Source organism: Siphateles boraxobius, unplaced genomic scaffold (assembly GCF_051911475.1).
Source record: "Siphateles boraxobius isolate OS27281-9 unplaced genomic scaffold, OSU_SipBor_1 65, whole genome shotgun sequence".
In the NCBI taxonomy this organism is placed as follows: domain Eukaryota; kingdom Metazoa; phylum Chordata; class Actinopteri; order Cypriniformes; family Leuciscidae; genus Siphateles; species Siphateles boraxobius.
The window spans coordinates 23,225,209-23,244,553 of NW_027509192.1; the positions used below are offsets into that span (position 1 = coordinate 23,225,209).

The following is a 19,345-nucleotide window of genomic DNA, read 5'->3' on the forward strand; positions in this document are numbered from 1 at the left end:
GTATGGGCGATCCCAAGGTCCATTGCGATTTTCCACTCGGTAAGTAGAAGGGTTAATTAATAGAGATGGATATTATTCTTACATTTACACATCAAAAACTGTTGGATCAGGACAGAAATTGTGTTTAGAAACTTTAGATTTGTAAGTTGGCCTTTTTTATGACAAGAAATGATAGAAGACATTATAAAAAATATAGCTTTCTGCACCAAATGTGCAGGCTAGCAAAGTTAGCTAATTGAATTCAAATTCATTTTTGTCGCATATTATCATGTAAGGTACAATCATAGGGGAATGTAAGATTTTCAGATTTTTATTACATAGCCCGGGCCTCAACTATCCAACATTATAAATGTTCAGAATGAAGAACGGTGTTGCCAGATTGGTTTGTTTGACTGCCTAATTGTTAAAAATCCATTGTATTAACAATACAAATTAATTACTACATTGTATCTCATCAACATTTTTCAATATGAAATAAAACAATTTATATATACATAAATAATGTAATAAGTAATCCTGTCATAAATTATTGACTGATTCATATATATATATATATATATATAGTAGCTTCCAAAATAGGTGCACTCTAAAGTGCACTGTAGAAAATTCATGCCATAGAGACTGATATAAGTGCATGGTTATTGTTGCAGTGACACTAAATTAGCTAACAGTTAACCTTAAAGTTAGCTGCTCAATCGTTCTCATTGTTTTGGTAGAAAGCAATTATGCCAATAAGTTGTGTTGTGTTTGTTTACACTGTCTAAAGTGCACTCTAGAAAATGTGTGTGTGTGTGTGTGTGTGGTGTAGATTTCAAAATGTCTCGAAAGAAGTTCAGGCCTTGCCCCTCCTGCCAAGCACCTAACCAGGTGAGGGAAAGTCGAATAGAGCATTATGTCCAATATTCAAATATGTGGTTTTAAATGTTATACATTTCTCTTTATTAGGTCATTTGGACACTATAAAGTATACTCCTACTAAACGACCCTGTATGATAAGTGTTCTGTGTTACAAAACAGTGATAATTTAAGGCGTCTGGTTGATATCAATTTTGATTGCTTGTTTTGCACCAAATGCCATAGGCAACATTGATTTAGCCTGGGTGTCTCCTACATCTGCCACTTTCACTGTATGATAATAATAATAATAATAATAATAATCCTGTGTCAATCTAGAGATGCATATTCTGAATTGCATTGTGCTTCGTGTGTTCCTCTCTTTCCTGTATACAGCCAAATTAAACTGTATATTAATTCTACTTCTTCTCTGTGACTGTGGATCTGATGTCTCACTTTGGTATACTTTTACCAACACAGGTGAGCCGCAAAACCTGCAGCTCTTGTTTCGCAGCCATCTCCCAAAAGAAGAAAGTAGTGGCCAAAAAAGTGACCCTGGACAGGAAGTGGGGGGAAAGTGTCCTAAAAAACAGAAATGCGGGAAGAGTGGTGGACTCTGCCCATATTGCAGTAAGTAGAAATGCTCATATTTCATTAAGCAATATGATTTGTTTCACTTTCATTAATATTTTGTGATAGGGCAAGGGAATTTCCTTTTTTTTTCAATAGGGTGGAAAGTAATGCAGTGGGAATAACTAATGTTTGCTGTCTGCATTTATTTATTACAGGTGAAAAAACTAAGTGCATTGGGCTATGTCCCAATTCTCTTTTTCGCAAAGAAAGATAAGGCCTCTGGAAAGTGGGTGTCTGATGTGGTGACCCATCTGCTACCCACTGAGGACAACCTAAAAATTGTGGCCACCATGAGAAAGGCCTACAATTTTGTATTGATCAAAGAAGGTAGGATTTGTGTAATTTAAGTCATGCCTGTTTTTTTTATGATGGTGAAATATTGAAAATTAACATTCACATGCAATATTGTAGGGAACTCGATGACGACATTGCCCGAGCCACACCCTCAGGCCCAGCCCGATCCACACCCTCAGGCCCAGCCCGAGCCACACCCTCAGGCCCAGCCCGAGCCACACCCTCAGGCCCTGCCCGAGCCACACCCTCAGGCCCAGCCCGAGCCACACCCTCAGGCCCAGCCCGAGCCACACCCTCAGGCCCAGCCAGAGCCACACCCTCAGGCCCTGCCCGAGCCACACCCTCAGGCCCTGCCCGAGCCACACCCTCAGGCCCAGCCCGATCCACACCCTCAGGCCCAGCCCGAGCCACACCCTCAGGTCCATCCCGAGCCACACCCTCAGGCCCTGCCCGAGCCACACCCTCAGGCCCAGCCCGATCCACACCCTCAGGCCCAGCCCGAGCCACACCCTCAGGTCCATCCCGAGCCACACCCTCAGGCCCTGCCCGAGCCACACCCTCAGGCCCTGCCCGAGCCACACCCTCAGGCCCTGCCCGAGCCACACCCTCAGGCCCAGCCCGATCCACACCCTCAGGCCCAGCCCGAGCCACACCCTCAGGTCCATCCCGAGCCACACCCTCAGGCCCTGCCCGAGCCACACCCTCAGGCCCAGCCCGAGCCACACCCTCAGGCCCTGCCCGAGCCACACCCTCAGGCCCAGCCCGAGCCACACCCTCAGGCCCAGCCCGAGCCACACCCTCAGGCCCTCCCCGAGCCACACCCTCAGGCCCTCCCCGAGCCACACCCTCAGGCCCTCCCCGAGCCACACCCTCAGGCCCTCCCCGAGCCACACCCTCAGGCCCTCCCCGAGCCACACCCTCAGGCCCTGCCCGATCCACACCCTCAGGCCCAGCCCGAGCCACACCCTCAGGTCCATCCCGAGCCACACCCTCAGGCCCTGCCCGAGCCACACCCTCAGGCCCAGCCCGAGCCACACCCTCAGGCCCTGCCCGAGCCACACCCTCAGGCCCAGCCCGAGCCACACCCTCAGGCCCAGCCCGAGCCACACCCTCAGGCCCTCCCCGAGCCACACCCTCAGGCCCTCCCCGAGCCACACCCTCAGGCCCTCCCCGAGCCACACCCTCAGGCCCTCCCCGAGCCACACCCTCAGGCCCTCCCCGAGCCACACCCTCAGGCCCTGCCCGAGCCACACCCTCAGGCCCAGGCCCAGGAAAAGGAGACATTTTATATTTTAGATTTACACCCTGTCTCTCTCCCTGTGAAGGAACAACCCCCCCCAAAAAAACGAAAGTGTAAGTTAACTGTGGTCTTAGCACACCATGTATGAGTTTCTCCTTTTTGTAATCATTATTCATGAAATACAGAAATCTTTAGGTAAATTTAAGTGCAATCAATTACCGTAGTTAATAGTGAGTAATTTTCAGTGGCCAGTCTGATACACAAAGGAGTTTGTCCTCGCATGCATACCTTTCAGTACTGAACACGCACACTTTAGGAGTAAAGCAATGAGCTTGAGGAGAGATGAATACACACACACACACTCACACACACATCAGTGGGCAGCCCAGGTAGCTTATCCCCCCCATCACTGTTCACAATCTGCTTCAATAACCTTTGGGCTAGGCAGTAGGATAATTAGGCTAAATTTCGGCTATGAAATCAATGAATCTGATGGCTAAAGAGCAGTTCATTCCAGGAACTATAACTATAACGATAAAAGCGTCCAGACAGACTGACCAGCTATAAGCAAAGTCTCACCTTGTGTTAATAAATGTGATGGCTAAGATGTGATAGGTTCTTATTGGTTGTTAGCTTTTCTTTTTATTGTTCTCAAAATCGCTTTAAAAGCGATCCCCAACGATATTGTTCTCAATGTCGTTATAGTTTATCATATTAACGAGAACAATATTTTTTTTTATATAGTTATCGTTTTTGGTGTGAATGGCCCTTTATATATGTATTCTTTAGTTATTTAGCTGTATTTTCTGACGTTTTCAAAGTTCAAGGACAATGCTTAAAGTTGTTCCCCAGGTTTTATGAAACTTTAAGAATTTAAGTTTAATTTCTAGTTTTTTTACAATTATGGTTAATTAATATTATTATTATTATTTTTGTCATTTTAAGGTTGCCGGAAATGTAGTAGGCAAAAAGTTTTCAAATATGACTCCATAACAGGACGAAGGATAAATGAGGTAAGAAATATATTTTTCATTAGGCTGTCTGATCATCTCTCCATTGTCTGTGGCTCATCTGGCATTTCACATATCACAAAATACTGACCATTTAAGCATTGGTAATTTGAGTCCATTTAAGTTCAACTGAAGGCCAAGTGGCCTTGGCCTAAAAATTATGAAATTCAAAACCTGATTATATGTTTGTGTCTTTCTGTAGGGGCAAGAGGAAGTAAGGGTGAAATGGTTACCTTGCTCTGCGTGGTAAGTACTGCTTTATATTGGTTTATATTGCCTTCATACATGTACTCTGTTTCCACTTTTTACCATCTCATAGGTAGTGGATAAAGGTTGAAATTTATATTGTAGCACACACAACTTTAAATGTACAGGTGGGTCTCAAAGTTTTGCAACCAAAAAGCAGCATTGAAAGAATTGTCATGTCCACTAGGTTTTAGGTCCAGCGTCAATGCAGCCTTCTATCTGGAGATTTTAGAGCATGGTTCCATCTGCTGACGAGCTTTATGTACATGCTCATATCCTTTTCCAGCAGGACTCTGCCCCTGCCACAGGGCCAAAACTGCTAGTAACTGGGTAGTCTCGCGTAGCCAGACCTTCAGACTGACGGCTGAAGGTCTGGAATTCATAGCAGCTTTCTTTGGTCAAGGCCCGCCCATAAGGCCGTTTGACCGACATGTCAAACAACCAATTACAGTTCGTTTCGTTCAGCGTCACGTTTCGACGCGTGGAAATGTCCCCACAACAACAGACCGGCGTGCAACAAGTCAGTCAGCATAGAAAATCAAAGAAGGAGAAGAAAACAAGCAGTAAGTCATTGATCTGTTCGTGCACGTATAACAACAATGGCGTCTGCATTACCACATCTGATACACCGAGTAAATCAGTAGGAAATGCAATCACACTTCTGCGCTTTGTTTCCCGGCGGACCGAAAATAAACGCGACACTCGCGCCCCCCCGGAAATCCGATAAAATTCAACCAATCAGATGACGACTTCGACATTCCTGAAGTGTTTCCAGTTAAGTGTACCATATGCATCAGACGTTTAGCCAACGTTCCGTGGGCGTGACGTCTGAGGCTGAGACTAGTAACTGGGTTGCTTAGCATGGTATTGCTGTGCTTAACTCGTCTCACCTGAACCCCATAGAGAGGACAATGATAGAAACCAAACCCAACATTACAGACAACTTCAAGGTCACTATCAAAGCAACATGGGCTTTTATAACACCTCAGCAATGCCATACACTGATGGCCTCCACACCACACTGATGCAGTAATTTGTGCAAAAGCAGCCACACCAAGTATAGAGTGTATGCATTAACAATTTTTGATAAGTCAGATTTGTTCATTTATTTTCAAAAGGTCGACATTTCTGTATTCCTCTTTATTATAATATAGTGAGTTGATTGATTTTTTTGGTTTTCATGAGCTGTAATCAAGATTAAATCAACAAAAATTGCTTGAAATATTGCACAATATTGTAATTGTAGACCTATCTGTATATTAATTACACTATTGGTTACACTGTTGGTATAGGGTGGATTAAATGCAGTGTCAAATATTGTCTACAGGATTTAGCCACTTGCTCTTTTCAGTACTATGCATAATTCCCCCTGTGTAATGTCTATGTAGGAAGTAGACATTCACCAATATATTGGCAGAACATCAGTATCAGCCAAGATCATCCTTGTTGACTGATATCAGCTATTGACTTTCTATGACTTTATCTATGAGAGTGGCTGATGTTTATCTGTTAATTTCATCAAGCACTATATATGTATAGGTTTTATAAAAACAATGAAATACAAGACCGTACAATATATTTTGAAAATATTTATGCTGTGAAACTATTGTTAAAATGGCTCCTGTTTTTCACTGTTCTAATGTTATTTTTTTTTACTGATACTTACAGTGGAAAAATCTGGGAGGAGACATGGGAGCCGACCTGCCAGTTCTCACCAGGTGCCAACCATGTGTAATGTCACACATTACGGGATGTGACTACTTTAGATGAGGAGGAGCCGCGTTACACACTTTCAATGGTTTCCACCCTAACATGCTGTCATGCTGTTTTTTTATTTATTTTAATTATTATTGATTTTTGTTAAAAGCTGTGTTCAAATAAATCTAAGTATACCATTATTTCTGTTTGTCTTTCCATTCACCTTGTGGGTTAGCCAATCATATGAAATCTTCAATGCATCAAATGATATATTGTAATGTGATGCACAAAGTATGTAGGAAGGTGGGACATGTTTTCATTCATATTAATTGACACCATTAAGGAACCGTTGAGTCCACCAGCTAAACCATACATTTTCTGTATAAAGGGTAGCTGAGGTAGGCAGGGGTGGATAAATTAACAGGCTTACCAGGACCAGAGGTCAAGAGGGTCCAGAAGCCTCTAAAAATTTGAAAGCATGCTTGGTGTTATCAGATTTCAAAAATGTAAGCATTAAATAGGTGAAATAGCTTATTTCCTTATTTGACAGTGCTTACAGTGGGTAAACTTTGGTGACCATATCCCTACTCGTCAAATGGCCAAGGACCCCTGGCGTCAAGTTTCAACGAAAGAGGTGTACCCTTGACGTTGTTTTTCGACGCGGGGGTCCGTCAGATAGACATTCATGTTAATCCCTAATCGTCGGATTTAGACGAAAGGAAATCAACTGTCCATCAACGGTGATGCCCTCGTCACTGACTGTGACGCTGATGCCGTCACTTTATGCGACTGTTGGTCTCGTAATTTAATGGTCACGTAATTTAATCTATTGTTCGTTTGACACGGATTTATTTATTTAGCCTATTTATTTCGTCATTTTCGTGATATCAGCACGTTTTTTAAACTAACGTATTTCAATGGGAAGCATCTTTCTTGATCACAGCACGATTCTTTCTGCCTGTCAGGCTACAGAGAGCTGTTTAATCAACATTTATTCACGAGGTCTTATCATGGTTTGTGTATTTATTTTAATGTTATTATTTCGGTCTTATTGCCAGGGAAGCTGGATTGCTTTGTTTTTTATTGATATTTAAAAAATTATATTTTATCACTAGGAAATTGCGCTGAAGAAGTCTCATTCCGGACACATCGCGATATTTGGCAGTAGTTCACGTGTGCAAGTTGTTGGTAAGTAGTCGTAAATACGCTGTCCTTATAATGTTTGATATAGGCTAATGTATTTTCTGTTTGTCGATATTAATCAGATTAGCTCACGTTCAGTCACTGCATTATATCTGTCATCTCCACGGAGGTTTTGCGTTTCATTGCTTTCTAATTCAAAACAGGGAGATTAAACAGCTGTCACGTGACGTTATAGTCCTAGAACTTTAATAAGTTAATCATATTCATATCAGGTTTAAAGTAATACAATAAGTTCCAAAGTTGTATTTGTAGTAAGCACAGTAAAAACAACACTCACCATGCTTTTACCACAGTAACATTAGTTTTACTGTGATAAGTGTAGGAAAAAGACCGTTATCACAAAACTTACCATGCTTTTACCACACTATTGGTAGTTTTAATGTGATACTTATTGTAAATGCACAGTAACCACAACACGTACTATGCTTTTACTACAGAAACCCTAGTTTTACTGTGATAGGTGTGGTAAAAGGACAGTAACCACACAACTTACCATGCTTTAAACCTCAGTAACCTTAGTTTTACTGTGATGGGTGTAGTAAAGGACAGTAATCACAAAACTTACCATGCTTTTACCTCAGTATTGGTAGTTTTAAAGTGATATTTGTTGTAAATGCATATTAACCACAACACTTAGCATGCTTTTAATGCTTAATAATGTAACATCCTATATTTGTAAGTTAAATCTGTACTTTTTCCTTTAAATAATCCTATATATTATTCATAATGATTATCTTTTTCAGCTGAAAAGACCAAAAGGGCCTTTCGGACTCAGTCAGCTCATTATTGTTTGAGGACAAGTAAACCGAGGAGACGGACAGCTGCAAAGGCAAATATTCACAATGGTATGTATGTGTTGGTTTTAACCCTAAATCAAACATTTTATAAAAGTATTTGTTGTTTCTTAAACCTTTTCTTACAAAACCCATAGCCCAATCAGTACGAACATAGTTCATAATTCACATGATTTAACAAGTTGTCAAATTCGTACGATACTCGTACATATTTATATAGTACATAATTCTGCGATTATCTGCGATTAGCATGCGACTGATAATCCTTACTTGTGTTTTAAGAATTTTTGCTTAGTTTCCTTGCCTCCAGTCCTTATGGAATATTTTCATTTGAAAAATAATTGGTTTCATGTTATATTGATCAAAGGGTTAAGCAAAATGACTGTCTCTGCAGCTGCTTCTCAATCCAGAAGAAGGGATCCTGTGCATGAGGAAGGCCTTCAGATAGAAGATTAAGAGTTGGCAAGTCTTGGTGAGAATACTGAGTGTTACAGTAGTATCATTACACTACATTTTCCAATTTCCACCATTTATTTAATCATAATCAAGCATTATGTTTTGTCAGTTCCACTACAGACTCACAGTATAACTGATATATACTTGTGTGTGATCATAATCATCAGTATAGCCCTTTTAAGGACAAGTGAATGTATATTTTTGTTTTTTAGAAACAAGACTCGAGTTAAGGGACACCATAACTGCAGGTCAGGTTCTGGATGGAACAGACAGAATGGTTTCTGCTTGGGAACAAAGGCAGCTTCTCACAGATGTGAGAATGAAAACTGCTAGGACTATGCTTTTTGATGCAAAGCTCTCAGCCGAGAGAGTATTCATCCAAAATTGTCACAGATGCTGTGCTGTAGAAGCTGTGATCAGGTGCCTGGACTGTGTACCACTGGACATGGAGTTCCTCTGTGCTACCTGTGACATAGAGGCCCACAAGAGAAATGTCTTCCATGACAGAGAGGCTGTGTTTCATGGATTTCTTGAGCCCGTTCCCCCTACAACTGCTGTGGTGGTGGATGAAAATGGCCAGCCTCAGTTTTGTAAACAAAGTATGTTAAAATTAGCATTATATCAAATTGTCTCATACTTATAGTGTAATTCCCCAAATGTTGTTGTAGCTAGCGCACATGTTTATATTTAACAGAGTTTCTAAATGGCTTAGACATTTTTTAAACTCAAAAGTGCAAGTGTGAAATTTAATAGCATATCTTTGACCAGCTAAGTCAATTGCGTCTTGATATTTTTCAAAATGTGCTTAAGCATTTACATGTTGTTTCAACATAGTGACAATTACAGTTTGAATAGTGGTGTGGCCAGTTTGGATTAATTGTAGGGCTTTAAAGCACTATTTTGAAAATGAGGTTAGCGTTTTGGGAAATGCATCTAAGGGACTGAGGAGATGCTGTAAATACACCCTTCATAACTTCTTTCTGTTTTGCAGTATGTCAACTGCCTGTTCCTGCACCAAGGTCAATTTGTGAATGCACTCATGACCTCACAATCACTCCAGGGAAGCATATTTCTGTGGTCACCATCAATGGTGTGTTGTTCTGAAAGCCCTCCTTTTTGTGAAAGTATTATTGTACTATAACTTTACCGCTGTATGCAATGCAAAGCTTTTTATCACCATGTCATTTTTAGGTAATGCCCAAATGCCATGTCAAATAGCTAATATATAATATATTTGTATCTCTGTATAGAAGGCAATCTGTTGCAATTTGATTACTGAAATTATTTTAGTCTTTACTACATTATATTCACTTGTTCACAGGACGATATGATGTCTACTTGCCTCGGAAATCCTGTCCATCATGCTCTGCAGAATGGACTCCCGAGGTGAAGGACCTGCCCGTTTATCGGTACTGGCCAGCGAGCACCAGCTGCCAGACCCTATACAAGTTTGATGTCTTCACCTCGTTTGAACATATGAAGGTGACGGCACCAGCCATGTCCAGACAGGCCTTCCTGAAAATGTTGGAGCACAGATCTGTTCAAGCTGGAAGGGTAAATCTGCCTGAATATCACTGAAACATATAACAAACAAAATTATATTACTGTATACCTAATATTTAATTATGGGTATTGCTTCAAAAGATCCTAACCAAACATTTCTTAATATGCAGACAGGTAGTATCTGTGCTGATACATTTCAGCTAAGCCTTTTTGAGTTTACCTTCTGTCAATACAAAGAAGAGGATATGTGCCAGGTCCATCACTTTGAGTGTCCAGCATGTTCTCCAGACATGTTGGCTGTCTGCTCTGATGGAAACCGAAAACATTACCGCTTCAGCAAGTCAAAAGGGTAGGTATAGGTATTTTTTAGAAGTTTATTTTAGTCTTGTCTTACACAAATAGTAGCCATTCGGGTTGTCTTTGAGTGATCATAACTTACATTTTAACAAATAGTAAATGTAGTACTTGTGATTTTTATTACTGACGCATGTTATCTTATGGACAGGACTGAGGAGCCACCCATATATGAGGGCTTGTTTCTTGCCAAGGACGAGGAAGCTGCTACCTTTGTTGACCTTGTCAGAGGCAACATAAGAAGTGTATGAACATTTGATTGTTTTTTTTTTATAATACTTGTTTATACAGCTGTTTTGTGTTTTTATGTACCTTAAAATGTGTTATAAACTGACTTTATAGGCAAATGACAGTGCTGTCTGCAGTACTGCTAAGTTCACCGCTGGCAGAGAGATGTCAAAAAAGTCTGGTTCTCAGATAGACGAGGAGGGCATTCAGTTTGCAGGTGTGTGTGTGTGTGTGTGTGTGTGTGTGTGTGTGTGTGTGTGTGTGTGTGTGTGTGTGTGTGTGTGTGTGTGTGTGTGTGTGTGTGTGTGTGTGTGTGTGTGTGTGTGTGTGTGTGTGTGTGTGTGTTATGATTCTTGAGTCTGATATTTGAGTTTTAATGGCAATCCAAGTCTGAGTAAAAATTGAAAGCAATTCACACGTTTCCTTGCAGAGTGGTATTTATCTAATCTTTATAGTAGCCAAGTATTATATTTATCATATATTTTGTTATATGCACTCAGTTGACAGAGATGTGTGCTTAAGCCAGGCCTTACTGGGTCAATTGATTCTTAACCACTAGATTTTCTTCTGATTTATCAGACATGGGTTTCTCTTACGAGGACTGAGCCATTACCGCGGAGAAATATTTGCTTATCCAATGTTTCTTCAAAGAGAGATGTCATAGAAGGCAAATGTTACCTTCTTCTGTATGGATGTTACATGCAGGTAATTCTCATTGTCATATTGCAAATCCAACTCAATGATTAAAATGTCTTGTTTCTCCGCTTTACAGTTATGTTAGTCATTTTAGATTTCAATTAAAAATGGATCTTTGTTACACTCACATGATGCTGCTCCTGCTTTTTAGGTACTGGCCCTACCTTAACAAAGTAGCAGAGGGTTTACCAGAGCTTCTGCCATTGACAGAAATGAGGCCATTCCTGAGCGTCTTGCATGCCAAAGCCCATACAGCAAAATGCGAGGTACATGCAATAACTTTAAGTCTGGTATGGCTGTAGTTATTGAGAAATAATGGGTCGGATAATAGAACGTGCTGTGTGTTATCTTTCACCAACTGCTTTTCAGCTGCTTGTTCAAATTTGTAGGACAGGGATTTTGTTTTTCCCCGCCAAATAAAAGCTTGGGTCATGAGATGTTTTAGAGATAATTGTATGAATTAATGTAGATATAACATTCAAGTAATCTTCAGTGCAAAGGATTATTTTTACATTTGTGCATGTTATGCCTGATTGGATGATGTTATATCAAAACTCCTGAAGTACTGCTACATAACACTTCTCGCTCTGTTGCAGGTGAGATGGGTTGGCAGAAGCCAGGATGGAGCAGGAAACACAGTGGGAGAGGAAGTGGAGCAGGTGTGGTATTATTGTCAGTATTTTAACTATGGCTACAAAGAGTCTTAATAGAAACCATTACACCAAAAGGTACTTATTTGTCATCTAAGTAACACACCTGGTGTGAGGGATAAATCACATCCTTTATGTATGAGTTAAAATAAAGAATAGGCAGTTCAGTTGTTTTCAACAATTCAAAATGCATACATTTGTAAGGGGTCCCAAATTCCTAGGATAATACAGTACACATGCTTTCTGTTAAACCACAACTTCAAGATCTATGGTGTGTACGTAATATTTTTATGTAATGGAGACCAAAATTTGATTGTATTATTTTCTTTATAGGTGAACAGCTTTCTGTCCAGGGCAGCACTTGTCACAAAATAGATGACAAAGGCTGGTTGGTGTTACACTTACACTACACGCTGTGGTAGCCTAAATAAATAATAATAAATACTTAATAGTGTTTTTATAGGTAATTAAAAAACAAAGTTTATCTGTTCTGTTCTTACGAAAGTTATCATTGTATTACTTCAAGGTAATTACCAGTTCAACTAACTTTTAGTGATATGGTTTTGGCATGTCTGTTGGGTTACTCTTATTGCCTTTTGGATGTGAAATCTTACTTTTTGGCTTGTGGGTGCATTATTGTTTTCATTAGGAAGAGTGAACATGCTAACGCGACAGGCCATGGGTTGGAACAGAAGAAAGAGGGACAACCTATATAATATAAAACATTCCTTGTCCACTATTCCATTCCTTTCCCCAACCAAAGGCAACACCTTCAGGTTGAAGAGATCTATCTTCGACCAGGTAATGCTACTGAAACGCTTGGAGGAGGAGCAGAGCATCCTGGTAAAGGAGATGTCTCAGCACATCAAGTACCTTCTGAAGCAAGTCCAAGAAGTGGAGTCACTCAGAGGACAGACTTTGGAGCAGATCAAAACCTGCAGTATGTACAAGATCTTTAGATTTTAGTATTATGTATTTGTTTATAATATAAAGATAGATAGATATATCTCCAGGGAACTCTACTTTATACATTGAGTTGTGATCAGGCACTTCTCTTTCTATTTTTTTCCACAATTCCTCTACAGGTTTCGTTGACCTGACAGAGGTCAACGAAACAACTGGCTTCAACTGGCTTCTCAACACATAGGCTCAACAGTGTCCTCAATCGGAGCGGTCACTCACTTAGAAGTCAACACAAACAGGCTGTTAATGCATACAGCAGTATAGCCACTATGGAATTTGATTTTCTTTCCATACATGAGGACATTGAGGAGTGGGATGACAATGGCTTCGCCAGCCCTGAGTCTGAGGAAGAAGACACCTAAAGACCACTGCCAAACAACACACAGGAACTGGAGATTTGTACAAAAAATCTTGCCTTGCCTTTGTTTTAAATAGCTGTACCAAAGTATCTACAGGAAAGTTTTTGTAGATTTTGTGTGTATTTTTATTTTAAAAAATAGAAAAACATTGATTTATTTATCTCTTCTGACATTTGAGCTTGCTGGTTTCAGACCAAAACTGCTTATTGCTGCTTCTCATCATCTATGCATGGAAACATCTAATGAAGATTCAATGGCAGTCTGTAATTTTAACAAGTATAATTCTAATGTACTTTGGTATTTCCATAATGTATGTGGATTTATACTGTATTTGTATGCAATATGCATATACTACCCATATTATTTTTTTGTTATTTGTAGTTATAGCATACTGAATACTGTCAAATAGCATTGAAACCATAGATGTTTTTCTTTTATGTTTTCCATATGACATCATCTAAATGTACATACAGACAGACAAATCCAAACATTTTTCACTTACATCCTGTAAAACTATAAAGAAATGTCTTTGTTATGATGCATACATTTGCACCACTGTAATAAACCCATTTGATTGAATTGTCTGTTGTGTGAACTTAATATGCCAGTTAAATCCTTCAGTGGTGGACAGTAAATAAGTACATTTACTCAAGTACTGTAATTAAGTACAAATTACTGGTGTTTGTTCTTGTGTATTTTCTTTTCAGAAAACTGTTGAACATGATGGTTGTCTTGTGTAGACGCATTTTTGATGTGTAAATCTCACAAACAGATTACATTTCCTATAGAAATGTAATTTTTGGTTTTCATGAATGTGAAAAGAAAAGTGATTTATTTTATAAACCTTATTTTTCTGTTAGCTAAATTTCATATTCACAAATGTAAATTTTCTAAATGCAATCCTCTTTTTGTAAGATTTAAACTTGAAATGAAAATGTATTTTGAATCTATTGAGTTCTCAAAAAAATGTAAAAGCTATAAGAACAGTGGCTGTGTTTAAGGATTTGGCACTTAATCTGGATTAAAAAGACTGAAGGAGCTTAATCTGGATTGAAGGACTCAATTGTATTATGTTATGACAATAACTGTTGATGTTTTTTTTTCCTTTTACGAGCATTTAATAAAAATAATTTAAAAAAAACAGATTGCATTTCCTGTGACTACTTCAAAATAAAAGGTCACTTGTGTTTTGCCAGTTAAATGCTTTTAATGTGAAGCTTTACAACGGTGGGGTTTTGCACACAAACAATATGAAGAGTATAAATTAAGGTACTCAACAGTTTATACAAGTACAGCTACATTAGTTGATCGACAGAACTTTAATAGCCAGCTATTTAGTCATGTCATGTAAAAACATTTCATGGTTCCATCTTAACAAATGTGAAGATTTTCCTCTTTTCTTTTTGATTATTTTAATATATATTTGTAAACATTTTTAGGTTTAGACTGACGAAACAAGCAGTGTAAGGGTGTTACTTTTGGGCTATGGGCTCTCGATTCATAAAAATAAAAAAATCAGCAAATTCATCCATAATGAAATAATCATCTCATGCAGTCAGAGACAAAATTGTTCAACCACAACCAACTACTTTTACATTAGCACATGAGTACAATAATATCATGATAATAATATTACAACGTTTTTCTTTCAGCTTTGAATACTTTTACTTTCAATACTTTACATTTTCCTGATTATGCTTTCATAATTTTACTTAAGTAACATTATGAATGTGTTATTTTGACTTTTACTTTTACTTGTAACAGAGTATTTGTCCAGCAAATTATTAAAACTTTTACTTAAGTAAATGATCTGAAAAAGTCATCCACCACTGACATCATTTGTAAGTACTTTTGGACACCTAATTGCATCTTTAGACCAATGCTAATGTTCATAAGTTTATGATTCTGGCCAAAACACTAAAATAGTCTGTTTGTTGCTTTGCTGTAGTACATACGTGCAGTATTGTTATAATACTAAATTTTAAAAAATATATATATAAAAATATATCGGGGCCTCAAAGTCCTCACCTAAACTATGCCTGAGCCAAGGCTGTGTCCATGAAAAGTTAAAATTGAAACTTTGTCGTAGGACTAAAACAAATATATTGTTGGAAAGGGCTTGACCTGGAGAGTAACATATGTCAGTCTGAAGGTTGTAAATGGCTCCTGCTTTGAAATATTGACCTCTGAACCTTGATTTTGGTGCATGTTGGAAAGCTTGTCATTCAGGAACAGAAGGGGCTACATACATGAAACCAACTGTTATAAATAGCTCTTGACTTCAGCTATATGACTATACCCATATGGATAGAGTCACCAAGAGGGGGTGCTGTCAAAAATGGTCAAACTTGATTTTCACCTGTTTAACAGTAAGGTATTTGAAATTTTATTACACAAATGTGATTCACATCAGCTTTAACCCATCAGTGTACTCTTACATCATTATTTACTCATTTCAATTTCAGTATATTGAGTCATATATTTTTAAACTACAATTCCCTCTAGCCGCGCCATGCCACTTGATACTAATTAGTATCGTATTTGTAGTTTTTCCTGTTTGCAAAGTTAGGCTGTGAATAGGGTTGTAAAAAGATGTATGCACTGAATATATTAAATATCTAGTACAGCCAAACTAGTACTTGTACACTGTATTTAGGTGTTGTATGATTAGAAAAAGTAAAGAATTTATTAAAGTGATTTATTAAGGCGATTTTAGCAAGTAGGCCTATATACACGCGTTTCATGATTATGTTCACTCTCGGCGGTAGTTACTTAAAGTAGTTCCTTAATTACACCTCGGAAGTGTAATTAAGGAGCTTTAGGCATTTGTATATTGTTTAATTAAAATTTCAAAACGTTTGTTCGGCCGCCATGACTTAAATAAAAGTGCTCCTGTTTGCTTAGTAATGTTGTACGTGTATTGTGTACAATACTGTGCTATGTAAATAACGTGGTCAATGTCAGTGTATGGTCAATGATATATGGACAGACCTGAAAAACACCCATCATAAATTAAAAAATGTACAGTGCGTACTCACGATGTTTGTAATAGGCTAAACTTACTAATATAAGGCTACAAATCACTCCTAAATGTGTAAATATGTATATATAATTTCCTTTCTTTTACTTCTTGTTATACAGATATAGATTACCTTTATCAAAGTCTCAATAGGCTATTAACTTTGCTAATGTCCATGTTAACTCTCCTTATGTGATTTATGTCCATATTAAACTCTGATTGTGGATTTACTGATTATCAAATAAAGTTTAACTGAAAGTTTTCAACCATCCCCTTGATAAAAAAAGTTCTTAAACTAGTTATGTCATAGATTGCAAAACTTCTTAATAAAAGACAAATCTGTAAATGTCACATAGTACACTTCATTTATTTTGTTAGGTATAGTTCAAATTTCATAGCTTAAACTCTAGTTTGATATGAATAACAGAAATGGCAAATGAACAACAAATGTAGTACCAAAAACAACATTTTATTTATTTGCAATGTATGTTGCATATTTGCAGGCTAGCTGCATGGGAATGGAATCAGGCTGGCTGCCAGGATGGAGGCCAGGTCTTTCCACTGAGAAAAACAAAGAAAGAAAGAAAGAAAGTAAGTAAGTAAGAAAGAAAGAAAGAAAGAAAGGGAAGTTGAAGGAGAATTGGAAAGTATAATACACATTGGATTGATTGTCATGATTGTAACATTTACTGTTTTACAATACTTTGCAGAGTTGTGCAGTGCATCAAGAATCTGTTGTTCCAGAGTGGGGACGAGGCGATAAAATTATTAACCTAGTCTTGCATAGCCAGACCTATCTCCACAATAGAGCTGTGCCAGAGTTGGAGAAAGGTCTTGCTGAACCCATTATTATTCTGGTGTGTTTCCCTGTGCGTAAGATTACTTTTAAACAAGATATAAAACATCACGGTCATTATGGTATGTCAGTGTTACTCACAGTAACTGTTGCTCATGGAAAATATATATATATATATATATATTTATATATATATATATATATATATTACATATTTTTAGATAGGCACAATACAGCTGGCAGGTGGAACAATAATGGGCCCAGTGCAGCAGCTTAAAATGTCAAAATGTTGTGTCTAAAAATTTTGTGTAGCCTGACCTAAGCCAAAAGACAACAGCCCATGTACGTTGGTCTGAAAAATGCTTGGAATGAAGACTAGCTGAATTATTGGAAAAATGTTGTTTAAATAATGCATTCCTACTTTGTGGCCTTTCCATAGTTACATTTAAATAGTGAATTTCACTTTTGGTTTCATATGGCTGTGGATGCACAGTACAACATATCAGTATCCTCACAATTGTAAACAGCATACAAAAACGGTTTGCATTACCATTTTTCTTTAATTATCTCTACCCACGACAATGGAGAGAGCCAGGTGTGCTGAATTCTGGATGTGTGGAGCTGAGTGTATTGGTGTGTGAGTGGAGAGAGCCAGGTGTGCTGGTTCCTGGATGAGTGGAGCTGAGTGTAGTGGTGTGTGAGTGGAGAGAGCCAGGTGTGCTGGTTCCTGGATGAGTGGAGCTGAGTGTAGTGGTGTGTGGGTGGAGACAGCCAGGTGTGCTGGTTCCTGGATGAGTGGAGCTGAGTGTAGTGGTGTGTGGGTTGAGAGAGCCAGGTGTGCTGGTTCCTGGATGAGTGGAGCTGAGTGTAGTGGTGTGTGAGTGGAGAGAGCCAGGTGTGCTGGTTCCTGGATGAGTGGAGCTGAGTGTAGTGGTGTGTGGGTTGAGAGAGCCAGGTGTGCTGGTTCCTGGATGAGTGGAGCTGAGTGTAGTGGTGTGTGGGTTGAGAGAGCCAGGTGTGCTGGTTCCTGGATGAGTGGAGCTGAGTGTAGTGGTGTGTGGCTGGAGAGAGCCAGGTGTGCTGGTTCCTGGATGAGTGGAGCTGAGTGTAGTGGTGTGTGAGTGGAGAGAGCCAGGTGTGCTGGTTCCTGGATGTGTGGAGCTGAGTGTAGTGGTGTGTGGGTTGAGAGAGCCAGGTGTGCTGGTTCCTGGATGAGTGGAGCTGAGTGTAGTGGTGTGTGGGTTGAGAGAGCCAGGTGTGCTGGTTCCTGGATGAGTGGAGCTGAGTGTAGTGGTGTGTGAGTGGAGAGAGCCAGGTGTGCTGGTTCCTGGATGTGTGGAGCTGAGTGTAGTGGTGTGTGGGTTGAGAGAGCCAGGTGTGCTGGTTCCTGGATGAGTGGAGCTGAGTGTAGTGGTGTGTGGAGGGATGGAGCCTGGTTTTGTGATGGTGTGGCTGGTGTTTCCTGTTGTGGTGACTGGTCACACGGCACCAAATGTAAGATGAAGTTCTCTTCTTGAGGCAGTTGGTCTGGGTTGAGTCTTGTCCAACCTATAAATGGACATGGAACACACACAAATATAATATATAACATGCAGTTAGGCCAAAGTGAAAATAAATGCAACCCAAATCAACCTAGACGGTAAAAAAAGATGGATTTTACCCACAGGATTCTGAAAGGCATGGGGCAGAGGAGTCAAGGAAGAATGGAGAATGGGTTAGATATGTGTTCTTTCAACAGCTGTTAAGTATTGCCATTATTGTGTCACAGTCTAAGACGCAAAGAACATTGTCATCCATTGTAAGCTTTGTGCGACCATCAAAATGTTTACAATCACTAACAATTCTAAATCTAATTTATTGAAGCAGCCATGTAGAACTTATAAAAAGAAACGTCAGTGCTGGGGGTGTAGGATGCTACTGCCAGTGATGCATGCACTCGTCAGGAGAGTGGTATTAAGCAAAGTTGAATCTTCTGTAAAAACGCTGAATACTGCTCTTATAAATACATGTGCAGAACAACATTAGTTCACAAATCGGAGTTGACTTGCTTTATTTTTTATTTCAGCCAGTGATGTTAGGAAACGTTATGTTTTGTAAAAAAACATACTCCATGCTGCTCTTATCAATATGCTATTAGTTAAATAGCATTAGATAGCTATTAGTTGGGACAGTTTATTATTTTTAAATATGCACATTGCTTCTCTGTATAGCATCACCTGGTCGGAGAGGCAGCAATGTGTAAAGTTTGGCTGATTGTTGACTCCTAATGTTAATTATTGTTCCAGTAAAGTGGATTCATTTCTAAAATAAGCGGACTAAACAGGTTATTTGTCACTTTTTAGAAAGGGGCAGGGTGCGGGATAGTAAAA

General features: G+C 39.2%; 1 protein-coding gene and 1 long non-coding RNA gene across 2 annotated transcripts; both read left to right on the plus strand.

The window, feature by feature from the left end:
• The first annotated feature begins 7,900 nt into the window (after positions 1–7,900).
• LOC143720495 (uncharacterized) lies at positions 7,901–16,934 on the plus strand. Its single transcript, XR_013196586.1, has 3 exons — positions 7,901–8,003; positions 8,347–8,424; positions 16,684–16,934. It is a non-coding gene; the product is annotated as an uncharacterized LOC143720495 (long non-coding RNA).
• On the plus strand, positions 8,794–11,098 carry LOC143721267 (uncharacterized). Its single transcript, XM_077211555.1, has 7 exons — positions 8,794–9,007; positions 9,400–9,498; positions 9,730–9,962; positions 10,112–10,260; positions 10,417–10,489; positions 10,608–10,710; positions 11,073–11,098. The coding sequence occupies exons 1-7, from the start codon at positions 8,854–8,856 to the stop codon at positions 11,096–11,098; spliced, it is 837 nt and encodes a 278-aa protein (XP_077067670.1). The 5' UTR covers positions 8,794–8,853.
• Positions 16,935–19,345: the final 2,411 nt, after the last annotated feature.

What these genes read in the sequence shown, in the direction of transcription:
- LOC143721267 (XM_077211555.1), top strand. Translation starts at nt 8,854, where the DNA reads ATGGAGTTCCTCTGTGCTACCTGTGACATAGAGGCCCACAAGAGAAAT. An exon ending in TTCTGTGGTCACCATCAATG is followed by an intron (nt 9,499 to 9,729) that starts GTGTGTTGTTCT and finishes ACTTGTTCACAG; the next exon opens with GACGATATGATGTCTACTTG. An exon ending in GATCTGTTCAAGCTGGAAGG is followed by an intron (nt 9,963 to 10,111) that starts GTAAATCTGCCT and finishes GATACATTTCAG; the next exon opens with CTAAGCCTTTTTGAGTTTAC.